The 16,933-nt window shown below is 49.7% G+C and overlaps 1 protein-coding gene across 3 annotated transcripts in view; it reads left to right on the top strand.

Moving 5' to 3' along the window:
* PDGFRB (platelet derived growth factor receptor beta) overlaps positions 1-15,785 on the top strand; it is a 30,962-nt gene extending 15,177 nt beyond the window's left edge. For all 3 annotated transcript variants that reach the window (XM_071758345.1, XM_071758343.1, XM_071758344.1), the window contains 17 exons: positions 99-291; positions 464-579; positions 1,117-1,243; positions 1,786-1,997; positions 2,714-2,808; positions 3,093-3,225; positions 3,638-3,742; positions 3,853-3,963; positions 4,336-4,489; positions 5,453-5,619; positions 5,872-5,990; positions 7,110-7,232; positions 8,362-8,473; positions 8,762-8,861; positions 8,950-9,055; positions 9,559-9,797; positions 10,505-15,785. In XM_071758345.1, coding sequence (XP_071614446.1) covers positions 99-291; positions 464-579; positions 1,117-1,243; positions 1,786-1,997; positions 2,714-2,808; positions 3,093-3,225; positions 3,638-3,742; positions 3,853-3,963; positions 4,336-4,489; positions 5,453-5,619; positions 5,872-5,990; positions 7,110-7,232; positions 8,362-8,473; positions 8,762-8,861; positions 8,950-9,055; positions 9,559-9,797; positions 10,505-10,655 — 2,363 coding nt within the window. In that variant the 3' untranslated portion in view covers positions 10,656-15,785. The remainder of the gene's footprint in view (positions 1-98; positions 292-463; positions 580-1,116; positions 1,244-1,785; positions 1,998-2,713; positions 2,809-3,092; positions 3,226-3,637; positions 3,743-3,852; positions 3,964-4,335; positions 4,490-5,452; positions 5,620-5,871; positions 5,991-7,109; positions 7,233-8,361; positions 8,474-8,761; positions 8,862-8,949; positions 9,056-9,558; positions 9,798-10,504) is intronic.
* Positions 15,786-16,933: the final 1,148 nt, after the last annotated feature.

The raw sequence follows: 16,933 nt of genomic DNA, 5'->3' as shown, positions 1-16,933 counted from the left end.
GATGTTCAGAGTGTTTTGTTCCAGGTCCATGCTTGTCCAAAGGGCTGGAGAGGTCTCTTTTTATCTCTGACACCCCCGTCTCTCCTGTCCCATCTCAGAGCGTGGCTTTGTGCGTTTCCACACCCGCCTGCCCAGCACTGTGTATGCCGAGGTCCACAAGAGCCACACCATCCAGGTGGAGATGGAGGCCTACCCACAGCCAAGCATTGTGTGGCTGAAGAACAATCAGACACTGACCATGGAAAGCAGCAGTGAGTTCACCATCACCAGCAGGAACCTGTCAGAAACCAGGTGAGCAGTGCAGGGAGGGCGCAATTCACAAAGCACGCTGCAAATCACAGGCTGGACATGGGTTAAATGCCTTCCATGAGGGGATTTCAAGCATGGCTCAGTTGGGTGGGAGCTGGCTGCCCCAGAATGTTATCAGTCCTCAGGTACCTTTCATGGACTGTGTCTCCTCCAGGTACCAGACAGCTCTGGTGCTGGTGCGGGTGAAGCAAGAAGAAGGAGGATTTTACACCATCCGGGCTTCCAATGAGGATGATGAGCAGGAGCTGTCCTTCCACCTACAGATAAATGGTGAGGATGGGGCTGAGGAGTGTGGGGGCATTCTCAGGTGATGGCTCCAACCTTTGCCACCCTAAGGCTGAAGCCCTGACTCCTCTGACTAGTTCTCCAGAGAACTCTGACTAGTTCTCCAGAGAACTCTTCCAAAGGAAGAGCATTGAAGCAAGAAGCATGATAACCTGAACTATCTCACACGTGGTGTCATAGTAAGGGGGAGAGGGAGGCAGTGCAGACACAAGCAGCTTGTCCTTCATGCCCTGGCTCAAGATAGAGCAGAGAAAGGTGGGCAACTCGAATGTCCAGCACTCTCCCCTGTGCTCAAATCTGTTCTCTAAGCAACCTAAATGTGGACAGATCTTCTTCATGACCCCCTCAAACCATTCTGGATTTGCTGTTAGGTTTCAAAAATAAAGCACAATTGTTGTGATGAGTCCTACCTCACTACCTCCTCCTCCCCTGGCCGTGTTAGGGGTACAGTGCAATCATGTTCTGCTTCCATCCTGCAGTCAGGAAGCAGGATTGACTCCCATCATTGCCTCTTGGTTTTAGTGCCAGCCAAAGTGGTGGATCTCAAGGAGAACAGCAGTGCCAGCAGTGGGGAGCAGATTGTAACGTGCTCTGCTGAAGGCATGCCCCAGCCAGAGATCAGCTGGTCTACTTGTAGTGACATCAAATGGTGAGTAGAGTGAGGGAGCCCCTGGGAATGTCTGGACAGCATCTACTAGAATTAATTTATTAGAATTGATTAATTATTAGAATTAATTGTTTGTTTAATAAAGTATAAATTATATTAATTATATAGCATTTTAATTATTATAAATTATTACAATCATATAATTAATATTTATAATTAGAATGTTATTTTATAATATTATTATACAAAATAAAATATAATATATAATATAATAATATATAACAGTATATATTATGTAACATACAATATATCATTTCATAATTTTATGACATTATTTACAATAATATATTCATAATATATTATTATAATTAATCATTCTATTATGTTTTAATTCATTAACTTTTTATAATAACATATTCATATCATATTATTATAATTAATTATAATAATAGATTTTAATTAATTAATTATTAGGATAACAGACTTTTTTTTTACTGCATTCTGCTGGTCCATGTGCCCAGACATCCCGTGGTGGCACGTGGTCCCAGCAGCCCCTCAAGTGCCTTTCTCCTCTCCTGGCCCAGGTGCAGCACCAAGGGGCAGCCCACCCGGCTGCTGGGGAACGAGTCTGCAGAGATCAGTCTGCAGACCAACGCCACGTACCAGGAGGAGAGGAGGGTGTTCCGGGTGAACAGCACCCTGCAGCTCCACAGGGTGGACGAGCCCCTGCTCCTGAGGTGCACGGTGCAAAACTTCTTGGGCATCAACTCCCAGGACATCACTCTGGTCCCACACAGTGAGTGCTGGGGGAAGTGTTTGAGGCAGTGGTGGGGAGCTGGATTTTTCTCTCTGTGGCTCCATCTTGGAGGTGCTGGGTGCCAGGACTCTCCTCTGATGGCTCCAGGGCTCCAGGGCAGGAAACCTGGGTATGAAGCCTCCTTTGGTTTGATCGGAAAAAGCTGCTCCAGGAGGAATCTGGAGCCTTTATGTCCACTGGCCACTGACACCCTCTTCCCACCACTGGTGGGGTCATCCCTCCAGAGAGTCAAGATGAGAGTTCCTGAGCAGGTCCCTGGTGTCTTGTTATTAGCCTGTGGGTCACTAGATGGTGCCACGGACTCAAACATCCGTGTGCTGCACATCCTAAATATGAGGAAGGATGCTCTAAAGCCAGGCGTGGAGCTGCCATCACTGCTCCCTTCAAAACCCCCTGACTCCTTGCACCCTCCCATGGTCAAACCTCTCCCAAGGAGCCCTTCAGCAGGCTGTAACAACCCATTGCCCATCGTCCCTGGGGTGCTGGCCCAGCAGGTGCTGGGCAGGTCTGCTCCCACCCAGAGGAGAGCTCAGGGTTGTTGTCTGTCGAGGAGGTGTGTACCAGGAGGGGGACAAGGTTAGAGGAGGGAAAAAGGGTTCGGGGACCCCTCTGCGATGCTGTCCCCTCCTTTCCCCAGTGTGCTCAGGCCATGCAGAGGTGGAGGAGACTGAATGCTGTCCCTGTTATTGTTGTAGCCTTGCCGTTCAAGGTGGTCATCATCTCCATCATCCTGGCCTTGCTGGTCCTCACTGTCATCTCCCTGATCATCCTGATCGTCCTGTGGCAGAAGGTAAGAGACTGTTCCCAGGCTGCCACGGTTGCTCCCCTGTGTTAGGGTGGTTGGGAGGAGCAAAGCCTCTGCTGGCATTGGCTTGACAATGTTCCACCTGTGCCAAGGGCTGGCTATGAGCTTCCTTCAGCCTCTGCATGCCCCTGGAATCTGTAGGCTGGGTGGGGAATGAGAAAATGGCTTCAGGGACAAAAGACTCCCTAACAAAGCCCTTCCACATCCCCCATGCCCTCTCTTGCCCTGAGCCTCTCAGTTCACTCTCTTCCCTTTGCTGCTTTTTCCAGAAACCTCGCTATGAAATCCGCTGGAAGGTGATTGAGTCAGTCAGCTCTGATGGCCATGAGTACATCTATGTGGATCCCATGCAGCTCCCTTATGACTCCAGCTGGGAAGTACCCAGGGACAAGCTGGTGTTAGGTAAAAGTTCTGCAGATCCTACTGATGAACCCCTGGGGTCCTGATTGTCTGGGGGTGATAGGTTTGGCTTTAGGATTTCCAAAAGAGACGTAACTCCCTGGAGATACAATGTGGTCCTGGGACAGCAGGACCATCTGGGACCATGGTGGGAAGCCAGCTGCCCTCTTTGGCATGAACCACTGGGTTATTCCTGGTTATCCTTTCTTGCAGCTGTCAGCTCCTTCCCTTCCCAGCCAGGTGGAAATCAGCTCCAGCCACAAACATCATAGCTCACAACCATCTCTGTGCCCACCAGGATGACAGCAGAAAGGCTGGTGTGGTTTCAGACAGGGAACTTGTCTTTTCCAAGCTCCTCTCCTCACCTCTCCCCAAGGATCATTGCCAACCTTGTCTTCTCACTGTTTCTTTGCAGGACGCACTCTTGGCTCTGGTGCCTTTGGACGTGTGGTGGAGGCAACAGCCCATGGGCTGAGCCATTCACAGTCCACCATGAAAGTGGCAGTCAAAATGCTCAAGTGTGAGTTGCCTCCACACCATCCCTTTCCCCTATCCAAAAACTGCAAGGTAAACAGTGCCCATGAAACTCTGCTCCTTGCCCTGCTGCTCACACCAACTTCTCCCCAACAGCCACTGCCCGGAGCAGCGAGAAGCAAGCCCTCATGTCTGAGCTGAAGATCATGAGCCACCTGGGACCTCATCTCAACATTGTCAACTTGCTGGGGGCCTGCACCAAAGGAGGTATCTGAGATTTGGTCACTTTATTTCCTCTTCCTGCTGCCCTGGGCTGTGCTGAGGAGAACTGTCCTCAGAGAGAATAACTCCAGTTTTCTGGTTCAGAATGATTCACCTTTTCCTTAGGAAAGCCTTGTGGAGCTCTGAAAGCCTTTCTTTTTCCAACCTGATTGAAAGAGAGGAGAGGTGTCTGTTAAGCCCCACCTCCCTTTCCAAACACAGATTTCCAATTCCAAAAGCACTCCATATCAGAAAGGTGGCTTTCTCCCTTGGCCCTGCCTAGGTGTCCTGCAATCTGGTGACATCCCCTTGGGATGAAATTTGCTTCCCTGGGGAGCAAGCAGGCCTGGGCTGATGGAGGGTGCTGTCTCCCACCAGGACCCATCTATATCATCACCGAGTACTGCCGCTACGGGGACCTGGTGGATTACCTGCACCGCAACAAGCACAGCTTCCTGCAGTCCTACGGGGACAAGGCCCGCAGGGAGGCAGAGCTCTATGGGAACACCCCCAAGGAGGACCATGTGCAGAGGTACCTGAGAAGCAGCACTCTACTCCTGCCTGGTGCTTATCCCATTCTAGCCCCCGTCAATGAGGGAGGATGGTACCGCCGGGAAGGATGCCTGCGTTTCCTCCTGATCAATAAAATAAATACCAGCCTGGCACTGGGACACAGCTGGGCACTCTGTTCCCTTGTAAGACTGGCCCATGTGCCAACCAGCCACCTCCAGACAGATCCTGGCAGACAGGGAGTTACCAGAGGCAATCTGTGTGTCTCAGTCTGTGTCTCAAAGGCTGAGTTTGGTAGCACACATGCCAGCTATTCCCTGGCATCCTTAACTTTATTGGCATAACAATAGCTAGCATTGAATGCAGAGATGAAGGGTTTCTTAGCATGTCTTAATCCTTGAAGACTTCAGCTCTGCATTTTCAGGGCAGGTGGCATTGCTACTGAGTCTGCAGGAGAAGTTCTAGAAGGGGTGCAGTTGCACAAGAGGTGCTACAAGGGAAACAATCCTTCATCTGTCTGCCAGCTGTAAGGGATGGAGGCACTTCAGTGCAGAGAAACTGTCCCATGGGACCTTAGGAAGCAGCATTTCCTTCCAGCACATCAAAACAGTAGTAAAACAGAGCAGTGTTAGGACATCAGCACAAGCTATGCCATGCACTTGCTGCTTGAAGGGAGCTGAGATCCTCCTAAGCATTCAGCACAGTCTCCCAAGCTCAAGTGCTGAGCCAGCCAAGGTGAGCAGGAGAAGTCTTCAGGAAGAAGACAGGAGAATATGGCAGGGCTGTTTAAACTTGGCACTGAGGACACCTGAGATGTTAGGTGGTGGAAGGAGGTCCCCAGTGCTGTTTGCACTTCTTTGCATGCATGATTCAGGGCTTCTTTCCCTGCTGTGTGGGACATTTCAGTGCTGGGGTTAAGGGCTCAGGAACTGCAGTCCCACAAATCTCCTCTGGATCTGAGCAGCCTCTTTGCTTCCTCCCACAGTCACCTCTCCTTGTCTGTCGAGAGTGATGGAGGCTACATGGACATGAGCAAGGATGACTCCTTGGATTATGTGCCCATGTCTGACATGAAGGGTGAAGTCAAATATGCTGACATTGAGTCCTCTAACTATGGCACTCCCTATGAGCTGGACAGCTACTCCCCAGCAGGTACCAACTCAGCCACAGTGGGAGGGAGAGGTGCTTGAGCTTTGGGCACTGGATGCTTTGCTTGCAGAGACAGGTGGTCCATATTGCAAAAGTCACCTTTACCAGTCCTGCAGTGGTGGCAGATGCCCTTGTGATGGGAGCTTCTGTCCTTTTGCTGCTGGAGGCAGAGCAATCCTCAGCAGGTCCTTCTACTGCTGGGCAGCCCACAAATGTGCTGAATAATGCAAATATCCACCTCTGCTTGTCCTCCAGCTCCTGAAAGAACAGACCGGGTGACACTGATAAATGAGTCTCCACTCCTCAGCTACATGGACTTGGTGGGCTTCAGCTTCCAGGTGGCCAATGGGATGGAGTTTCTGGCTTCCAAAAATGTACGTATGCAGCTGGTCCATGATGCCTGCAGCAGTGCAGGGCAGCAATTCTCTGCTGTGTCCTGTGGTCAGCTTCTGCTCACTGTCACAGAACACATCCCTCTGTCCATGCCAACCTCCTCATGGGAGAAGTGGCCATGCAGCTGAAGAGCTGCTGACCACTTCTCTTTTCAAACACAGCCCTGAGGATCAGCATGACTATATTTGCACGTGAGAGCTACGCCTGGCTTAGATCAAGCTTCAGATCTCAAATTCCCTGATGCTGAGCTTCTCCCAGGCCATGTGCAGCACAGCTGTGGTGTTATCTCATCCCAGTTTACTGGGATGACCAAACAGTGTTAACCTCCCTGTGCTTGAGGCACTCCACAGCAGAGCTACTGCTCTCTACAGACACCTCTATTGCACCACATGCTCTGAGCCCTCAAGGCCTCATCAGAAGTGCTTGTTCATTGGAAATTAAGCCACCACAGAGGGCCATGTTCTGTGATTTCCTAAAGTCTGGCTTAGCCCAGGGCAGGCAGTAATATAGTTTGACTGTGTGAAACATCACACAGGGAAGGGCTAAGAGACAGGGTAGGGATGACATCAGTGACGTGCAGAGAGAAATTCCTGGCTCTCTGCCCCCAGCCAACCAATCTCATCCCCAAAAATGCATGGTCAGTGCTCCCCATGGAGCACAGAAGAGGAGCTTGCAGCTTCCTGCAGCTTCCCACAATCATGCTTGACAGTGGGGTAATGTCACCATGCTCACTAGTAGTGTCTGGCAAGGTCTTGAGCAAACCTCATGGCTGCCTATATGGAAAAATTCCCAAATGCTGGAAAAACAGGAGGCACAAGCTAGGCTGGTGTAACTGATGTCTTTAGACTGCTGGGTTGGATTGTCCACCAGAGCTGGAGACATCCCCTCCTGGCTAGCCCACCAACCCCCTTGCTTGGTCAGCCAAAATGTGGTAGCTCTGTGAGTGGCTTTGGGCCATGGCTGTCTCTAGAGGTGGAGAAGGTGCCCTAAATTACGTGAGGTGACTCCTGTCCCTGCAAATAAGCTAGTGGTGGACAGGGCTGCTTCCTTGGGCTGTCTTGTGGCCACTTGAAGTGACAGTGCCCTGCCTCCCCCTGCAGTGCGTGCATCGTGACTTGGCTGCCAGGAACGTCCTCATCTGTGAGGGGAAGCTGGTGAAGATCTGTGACTTTGGCCTGGCAAGGGACATCATGAGGGATTCCAACTACATCTCCAAAGGCAGTGTGAGTACCAGGAGCCATGCAAGCCCCTTCTTCCAAGGGCTCTGGGCCTGGCACCCTACATGCTCCCCCTGCTCATCACTGTGCCCAGGGGTGGTGACAGGGCAGGAGGTGGTGTCAATGCCAACCATCCTGTACCTGTGGAGAAGCAGAATTGCGTGCCCATGTCTCCAGGCTCTTACAGAAGAACCTGGGCAGTGGCAGCAAAACTGAGGGTTGGCCCCTGTCCAGCCCATCACTGGCAGCAGTGCCACATCCCCTCCCTGCACGGCAATGAGTCCAGTCCTGAGCTGCAGGCAGGAGGAGCACGGGGTTAGGCACTTGGCAGTGGTGCTGTGAGTGAGTGGCCACCCTGGGAACAGGTTCACAGACATCAGTCCTAACCACCAGACCACAGGGTAAGAGGAAGTGTTATCCTGCAAGCAGCTACTTTCCAGAAAGATGTCTCCAAACTTTCGAGGCAGGAGAGGACAAGGCTGTAACTGAGCTTCCCCAGAACCTCCACTGTGACTTCAACAACAGCATTTCCACTCCAGCCCTGGAGTTTTAGGAATGTGCAGCCCCCAGCAAAATAGGCCATGTAATTCCCAGAAGCCATGTAATTCCCAGAGAAACTGAGGCTGGAGGAGCTGAGAGTGGAATCAGGCCCCTCCAACCTTAGTCCCTCTATTCATTTCTCTTCTGTTTTTCCCCCATTTGTATGGGATGGAGGACCAGGACTCAGTGTCTGGGCAAGGAGACCCTCCTACAGAAGAGCTGGAGTTTTTCAGTCTGCCCTTGGCATATCTGCTTTTCCTTCCAAAACAGGAAATGAAACTGGGCCCCTTTGCAATCTTTCCTGGAGACTATTTTGGTAGTCATTGTGCAAGTAAATCCCAGGAACAGCACAGCCAGTGATGCACACATGCTGGTAAAATGAGGCTCATTTTTGTGTATCACTCTGAGGGAGTAGGAGCAGGAAAAAGCTGGATGTATCTTTTGTCTCTTTTTCAGTCATCCTATAGCTCTCTCCAGCCTGGTCTCAGTTTCCAAAGTCCAGATAGGTCTGGACTTTGGTCATGTTGTAGTGGACTCATGTGGTGTGGTCATGTAGATAGAGCTGACTCTTCTTGTTCCATTTTTTTCATCTCAGACCTTCTTGCCCCTTAAGTGGATGGCTCCAGAGAGCATCTTCAACAACCTCTACACTACCCTGAGTGATGTTTGGTCCTTTGGGATTCTCCTTTGGGAGATATTCACTCTAGGTAAGTGCCCTGAAGATCACAGTCGTGTTTGTAATTCTGATAGCACATGGGCAGGATCCCTTCCCAGAGACAATAGAAATCCATTTCTAATCCCCAAGTCCCAGCCTCACTAGTCAGAGCAGGACTTCATCTCCTGTCTCCTTCTTTCCCATGCTGACATTGCCATTTGGAAGTGAAATGAAACAGGAAAGGTAAAGAAAAAAGGAAACCTTGGTGTGAAATGCATGCTGGCATGTGGATGGCAGGGAATTCACCAGCCTGATTCCCCTGTTCTCCCTTTACATCCAGGAGGGACTCCATACCCTGAGCTGCCCATGAATGAACAGTTCTACAATGCCATCAAACGTGGCTATCGGATGTCCAAACCCACCCATGCCTCTGATGAAATGTAAGTTTGCCCTGGGCCTGTCCTACAGAAGCTTTTCTGCCTCTGTTCCCCCCACACTAACTCAGCAGTGCTCTCTCTTTCCTCTTAGCTATGATATCATGCAGAAATGCTGGGAGGAGAAGTTTGAGATCAGACCATCCTTCTCACAGCTGGTGGTGCTCATGGGAAACCTCTTGGTGGACTGCTACAGAAAGGTGTGCTCAAAGGACCCTGTGCTGGAGGGACAGCAGAGGGTCTGTGCTTTGTGGGGGATGCTGCAATGGTTAGGGCCCTCAGTCAGGGTTTGGAGACCAGTGATTAGTGCTGCTGTGCCAGAGAATTTTGCTGTGACTAAGGCTGCATTAGTTTGCACAGCCAAATAACATGGTTTGGGCATCCTGGGGACATTGCTGAGACAATTGGCATCACCAACAGGCAGATGGTATCTCAGCAATCGCAGAAATCAGAACTGGCAGGAGATCAAAAGCCTGCCTCTGACTGTTTGATATTTGGAGCTGTGAAGTTGTGCCCCTGACCTACATCTCAGCAAAATGTTCATTGGTGTCTTTGGTGGAGTCAGGGTAACTGAACCCAGCTAGAAGATGCCAGCACCTCTAGAAAAAGTCTAGCAGGCAGGAAAAGCAAATATAACACAAGTGCCTTTTCTCCACTCATGAGACCTTTCCCATTTCTTTGTTGACCTGCCCTGCGAGAGCAGAGGTACCAGCAGGTGGATGAAGAGTTCATGAAGAGTGACCACCCCGCTGTTGTCCGCACAAGACCCACAATCCCTGGGCTGAACAACGCCAGGCTCAACCCCAGCTCCCCCCCCAGCAGCATCCTCTACACAGCCGTGCACCAGAACGGGGGCGAGAATGATTATATCATCCCTCTTCCTGACCCCAAACCTGAGGCAATCTGTGATCTCCCTCAGGAGGCCTCCATCAGCCGGGCCAGGTGAAAACATCACTTCTGAATATTGTCCCTTCCCCTGACTGTCCTAATCTGAAAATGGGGGCCTCAAGGTGAAATGGGGATGTTCTGCTATGGGAGACACCAGAGTGGGTTGGGTTCAGCAGGAGGGAAGGAGGGAAATATCGTCCCCATCTGAGGTGCTGCAACCTTGTGTGAGCCTGCAGGGATGAAGATCATAGATTCATAGAATCATAGAATGGTTTGGGTTGGAAGGGACCTTAAAGATCATCTGGTTCCAACCCCCCTGCATGGGCAGGGACACCTTCCAGTAAACCAGATTGCCCAAGGCCCCATACAACCTGGACTTGAAGAATTTTAGGGATAGGGCTGCCACAACTTCCTTGGGCAACCCATTCCAGTGTCTCACCACTCCCACAGGAAACAATTTCTTCCAAATGTCTAATCTAAATCTCCCCTCTTCAAGTTTTAAACCATTTCCCCTTGTCCTTTCACTACAGAGAGAGGCAGAGGAGATGAACCAGAGGAGCTGGGATGTGAGCTAAGACATGGTGTCATGTCATGTCCCTATACATCAGCAGGTGCAGATGGGGACAAGAGACTCCACTTAGAGGGAACACAGGGCACAAAGGAGCAGGAAACTGACACACTTCTCAGCTCTTGGGAATCCTCTCTCACCAGGAGACTTGGGACAAGGCACTCATTTTTCTCTCTTCCTTGTCTCCCTTCAGCTCTACACTGAATGAGGCCAACACATCATCTACAATATCCTGTGACAGCCCCTTGGGCCTTCGCCAGGATGAGGAGCAGGAATCTGACCCACAGCTGGGCTGCCAGGAGCTGACCACAGGGCACCAAGAGGTGGAGGAAAGTTTCCTGTAGTCAGAGCTGGGCTAACTCTGGGCTAACTCTCTGCATCTCTGACCCAGGCACAGCAGAGGCCCATGCTTTGCACCTGTACCTTGGGACATCCCCACCTGTCCCAGCATTCCTCCTTCCCTCCCATCTCCCAGTGCTGGGTGGGGAATTAGACTTTTCCCCATTGCCATTCCCTTTCCCCTTACAAAGAGGTGGCTCAGTGCCAGCAGCCTTCCAGATCACTGCCACATCCTTCTTGGTGACCAGACCACTGCAGGAAGGAGATATCTCACAGACCAACATCTTCTTTTCAAGTGGAAGGCATGGACTGGATCTCCACAAGAGACACCACTTTCTGCATTGCTAAGATGATACTCCAGCCTCTTCCCCCTCCGTGGCAGTGAGTTTCATCTCCTCTGCACCAGCACTTCTCTGATGGTCACAGCACCAGCCACACTGTGCTGCTGTGAAATGCCACCAGAACAGATGATTTGCTTGGAGTGTGTAGAGAACCTGCTACACCAATCTTCAGGTGCTGGAGATCAAGAGTACATTGGGTAGTTTCTCCTCCAAGCACAGCCAAGTCCTGGAGAGAGCAGTCAGTGTCTCAGAGATCACCATTTTCCATTCCTGACACCTCTTCTACGGTGGATAGAGCATCACAAGCACTACAGGTACCCATGGCTCTGGGGCACAGCTCTGCACCCACCTAGAGAGGCTGTCACACCCTGAACATTTTTGTGCCCCAGGGGCAGGCCAGGAACTCAAACTGCTCTCACAATGACTGTTGTAATAGCAAAGAGGGCAGTCCAGTGTTGTTTGTGTCATCTGTGTCGACACTAAGCTAATTATTCTCCATTGAAGATTTAAAGGGAACAAATATATTAATCCACAAGCCAGGGCCAGTATAAGGAAGCAATATGGCTATTCATTAATCTACTGCCACTAAACCCAGCTAATCTGCTGGGAAATCGTATAACCCTGCCAGCTGCAAAATCTTTGTGCCTTATCTTTGGGAAGCAAGGGCTCCCTTTTGATAGACTCTTCACCCTGACACCTTTCTCAGGGTCTCACCGGTCCCTCCTGAGTCATAGCAAGGCTATGGGGAGCAATAAGGATGCCAGAACACCAACTCAGGGACATCTCAAAAGAGAGAGAGGGAGAGGGGCTGGGAAGCTGTTTGGTCACAGATGAACTCTATCTTACACCCTGCTGCTTTCTAGGGACCAGGCACAGCCACTTGCAGGCTGCCATGGCCATGGATGAAGAAGTGTCATGGGGAACCAAGCAAAGCAAGAGAATCTGGGGAGGTTTCAATTTTCTTGGGAAGTGTTCTGAGGAATAAAAGGGCAGAGACCTTCCTCCTGCTTCTTGCCTCCTTCCTTGCTTCTCACAGGCAGGTCAGGGACTTTTTGTGCTCTCAGCTGCCACCTGAATGAGGGGACTCAGAGCAGGAGGAGCACCATGCTTTTGAAATCAGTGGCAAGCCCCGCTTCTGCAGAGATGAAAGCTAGACCCCAAAAGCTATAGCTCTGACACCATAGAAACTAGCAGGTTTTTTTTCTGAAAGGGGAAATTTCATCTTGCACAGAGTATCTTTGCTGCATGCCCACCCCCCCATTAACCCCTTTGTTTCCCTCCTTATGCACATCTCTCTGTGCATCCTACAAAAAGCACACAGGCAGGTTTACAAATTAAAAAATTAAATCAGCATCTTGCTAGGTTTCTGACCCCTCAGAGCCACTGAGAATTTTTTATTTTTATTTTTTTAAAATATGAAACTTCTGCCAGAAACCCCCAGAAAAAAGCAGCTTCTGTTTTAAGTGGTTTTAATGCTGCCGTTCTTCCAGCTGAAAGAGCAGAGGATGTTTTGTGGGCTGATGTCCTTGGTATAATGTGAACATAAGAAATAGCACTTTTATTGGCAGCGGATGGAGTGTATTTTCAGCCCATGTGGTTCAGATTCCCCACCATCCATAGGAAACACACTGTGAATGACAACTGTTTTTCCATGCTCTGTTCCTCCTGCTTGTAATGAAAGAGCCATCTTCTGTGGCCACAGCTAATGAAATTATCCTGGCTGTGTGGAGAAGCAGTAACTCATGAGATCTTTGGGCTCAGACCACTTTATTTTTCTAACATGTAAGGTGCTTGGTAGGATCCATGCCACTGCAACTTGAGCCCATAGGATGGCACCTCAGATCATCCTAATAACCCCTGTCTGCACCAGCTCCATTTTTAGTATGTCCTTCTCTACCAAAGCTGACCAGAAGTACCAAATACTCCAGGTAGGGTCAAATCTAGACCTTGCATAGGGCATTAACAGTTCTGGTCTGTTCTGGATTTGGCTTGCCTGGGGTAGCTTTGGATAATGTTGGCCTTTTCCCAGCCACAACATACTGGTAGTTTGGAGTCATCCTCTGACCAATCTAAGCACCTACGTCTTTCTGCTTTTCCAGCATTTCTAACCAAGATACTCCCTGCTGTTCCAGACATTGGATCATCAGCACATTTTGTTTAAAAAACTGTTATTTTAGGGCTGGACTGACTAATAAAAATATTAAAAACTTCTAGCATCAAGTGAAACCCTGGAGAGCTACTTTTTACTGCCTCCATCCAGCCAAAAGATTTTCCCATCAATTAACTCATCCTCACCATCCTTTTGGCCATTTGCTTATTAACTTCACAAATCCTGTACTAAACTCCATCTTGTACAGATTAATTACTAATTAAATTACTAATTTCTCCATATCATATAATTTCCATTGTGCTAAAAGAGGAGCCCTGTTTCTTCTCCCTGCTGGGGGAATTCAGGTATCTTGTTGTATTAGCTAGACATTAGCTAGACTTGGATGCCTACTGCATTTTGTCCCATTTGTAGATCTATTGCAATTATTCTTTGTATAAAAACCTGTTCTGGCTCCTGACAGGGTGCTAACCCCACCTCCCTCTTCCTTCTTAAAGTAGGTACACCAGAGTCTTTGTATGATGGTACCATTCCCCACTGCAGGGAGATGAGACCAAATATTTGGTTTTGGCCCTGTGACTGTAAAGACCAAATCTTGCACTTTGTGGTACTTTCTTTTCCTTCCTCAGCTCTTCCCATCCCATTTAACAAGGGCATGCACACCCACTGCAGTGGGTAGATTTTCTCAGCCAGGGCCTGGCAGACAGCTGGGCAAAGCCAACAAGTTTTGCTGAGTATCCCTGCAGCTAAGCTCAAAGAGAGGGCTTGGCAGGGCTGAAGCTTACAGCAGCCCCCAGACAAGCCTTTTTCCCTTGGGAAACCAGCTCCAGCCCCTGCTCCCTCTCTCCCTGCTGCCAACAATCCAGTTCCTGAGTGGTCCAGAGCATGAGGACCAGGAGAAATGGTCAGTTGCTCTGGGCCCCTTAAATTTGGAGCCATAATTTCTCCAGTGAGACTGAAGGGAACAGCTCCCTCTGGGTTTTTAGTCCCAAACAATCAGTATTTTTGTTTGGGTTGTGGTTTTGTGTTTAGAGGTGGACCCAAACTGAGCCCCCCCAGAAGGGACACATACCGCAGCTTGAGCCCATCTCTGGTGCAATATCTTTTATTTGTAACTATATTTTACTCTACAGATGTTACATTGCTATCATCACCAGTATATGCATAATCCTACTGCCAGACACTATTTCATAGGTACCTAAGTGTATCCCAGAAACTGACGTGACACTCTGGTGTCTCTTTCCACACTGAAGTTGTTTCTCAGACTGATGTGCACACAGGTTTTAATCCTTTTGTCCTTCTCGGTTTGAGTGTGTTAGTGGTTTGTTTTTTTTTTAAGTGAGAGTGTCACCTTTAGTGTTTGTGTCGTGTGAAGAAATCTAGAGCACAGTGGACTTTATTTGTAATTAAATTGTCTCTGCTCACCTGCCAAGGGGACCGTGGCAGTGTCCCACGGGGACTGGAGGCAGAAGTGCTGTGCAGATGTGCAGCCAGGGGGAAGTCAGCCAGAAGTGAGAAATGGCTCTGCCCCTTCTTCCCAGCCAGGGCTCTGGGCTGGGCTACAGGGTACTGGGCAGTGGGTTAGGGTCTGGCTGTGGGGAAGTTGGGCCTGTGTAAAGCTGGGCAGATCTGGAGAAGGGGATTTCACAGGCTGTCCCCCCCTCTGGGGGATTTTTCTGAAATGGGATGTCAGCTAATGCACTGAGGAGGCCAACCCCATGCTCCGATGCTCAGGGGTGAGGAAGGCTCCATTCAGGCTCAGTGTGTAGCTCAGATCCCAGGATCATTGTGGCCAGTCCACCCCCAGGATGTCCCATGTGGACAGGAGAGCTTTGGGCTGCCAAGCTGTGCTCCCACTTTGAGAGCATGAAAGTTGCCTCTTGGCAGCTCTCTTTTTGGTAGCCTTTGCCCTGGGTGGCAGCTGGAAGTCTTCATAGGGTGCTGGGCAGCTCTTGGGTCAGGCACAGTCTTTCCCACAGCAGACCCCAACCCTGCCTGGATTCTGAGAAGTCAGAACTGACTGTAGTGGTGGAGACACTGTGCTGTCTGCAAGACTCGCCCAGGGCAGACCAGATATTGTTAAAAAATCACGTTGCCTTGGCCAGCACATGGATAGTTGGGCTCCAGGCATAATTCCCATGCTTCAGCCAAAGGGCTGGAGTCTCTGGGACATGCCAAGATGGATCCAGTTTGATTTTTGAAAAGGCAGGTGAGCTGCTCCAGTGTAGCTCCAGCAGCATTTTTGAGAGATGACTCTTGCAGGGGTGGGAAGAGGCAGGGAAGGTAAGTTGTGCTGGGAGGCCTGCAGCATCCCATCTCTCCCATCCATTCTTCCTTCATGGTTTACACCAGGACTGCAAAACCTGCCCAGAGTGTGCCCTCTGCCCTCTCCCACTCCTGCTGTCCTGGCTTGCTGGAATCATGCTATGACTCTGCAGCATCTCTGAACAGAAGCAGCACCTGCCTCCTTACTGTCTGTCAGAAACCATCCTGAAGGCAGAGTTAAAAGCAGAGTTCAGACTAAGGTACCAAAGAGTTAACATTTTCCTAGGTTTACAGATGTATTTGTAGGATTTGTAATATGTCACATCTATAGCCATGAGATATTATTTTTATGCTGTAAACTTTTGCAAATACATTTTTAAAGAAAGAGTTTAAAAAAATAAAGTTGTTTTTCTTTTTGCAAAGTTCCAACTCTTCCTTTTTTTTTTTTTTTTTTTTTTTTTTCTGCCTGGTTCTAGTTCCTCTCTCTCAGATGGGGTTGGGAATACAGCTTAACCATGTCGTGGGTGAAGGCTAAGCATGTTAATACTCTGTGCATGACCCCAGTGCTGAGCAAAAGCCAAGCTGGGAGCCAGGCAGAGAGAAGCACAGCAAGGCAACAGCTGAGCCAGGGACATGGTAAGGAAAAAGGGTCGTGAACAGGGCAGGATCTGCCCCATCTCTCTGGTCACTGACCAGGTTGTGGGTTTTGTTGCACTGGGAGGACGTGTGCAGGGGGAAGGACTCTGGGAATAGTTCCCATGTGTATCCCCATTGCCTGATGTTTAGGCTCCAAACAAGGGCTTGATGTGCTTCTTGGGAACATCGCTGGGTCTGACTTCAGATCAGGGTAGGGATGTGGGAGATGCCAGACAAAACAGTGCTGGGCTGAAGGACATGGGGGACAGCATGAAGCTGTGGATTTTTCCATGTAAGTTTAATAGTTCAGAGCAATGAGAGAAACTGTGGAGATTGCAGCAATGGGTCAGGAGCCCCAGCAGGAAGCTTGTCCCACTCAGCATCCCCAGGAGGGCCCAGGCCAGCTTGGGGAGCTGTGTGCCCAGGCTATGACTTGTCACCTGTGGACTGCTGCCATCAGAGATGCTCTGCAGGGGGCCTTCTCAAAGAGGCTGAGATATTGTTTCCCTTCTCTGTATTAAACCTGTCTGGTTTAATACTTGTTCACACTGGTGAGTCAGTTCTCTCTGAGCTGGCATTCGTTCCTGGAAAAAGAAAAAAAATTAAAAAGAAGAAGGAGGGAAACAAACATCCTTTAAAAAGCCCCTTTGGCTTAAAAGGAGGAAAGAATAATCAGCCAGACATCTACTGTGGCTCAGCCACGTGCCAGCTCCCCATCTCTGGGAAGGAGCCCCCCAGCACACCACACTGCCTCTCCTTCATGTTCTTCTTCCCCACACTCTGCCAGGAAAAACTGCTGAGAGGAAATCTTCTCCAGCCAAACTCTACCTTTCCTTCTCTCTGGACTCCCTTATGCTCTCCAGTGATCCTCCTGGCCAAAACCAAGTGCTCCCTCCACATTCCCATGACTCTTAGTCATCTCCAGCAGTCAGTT

This window comes from Heliangelus exortis, chromosome 15 (genome assembly GCF_036169615.1).
Source record: "Heliangelus exortis chromosome 15, bHelExo1.hap1, whole genome shotgun sequence".
NCBI lineage: Eukaryota > Metazoa > Chordata > Aves > Apodiformes > Trochilidae > Heliangelus > Heliangelus exortis.
Note: the sequence above shows the minus strand (reverse complement) of the source record. Positions and strands in the feature narration are given on the sequence as shown.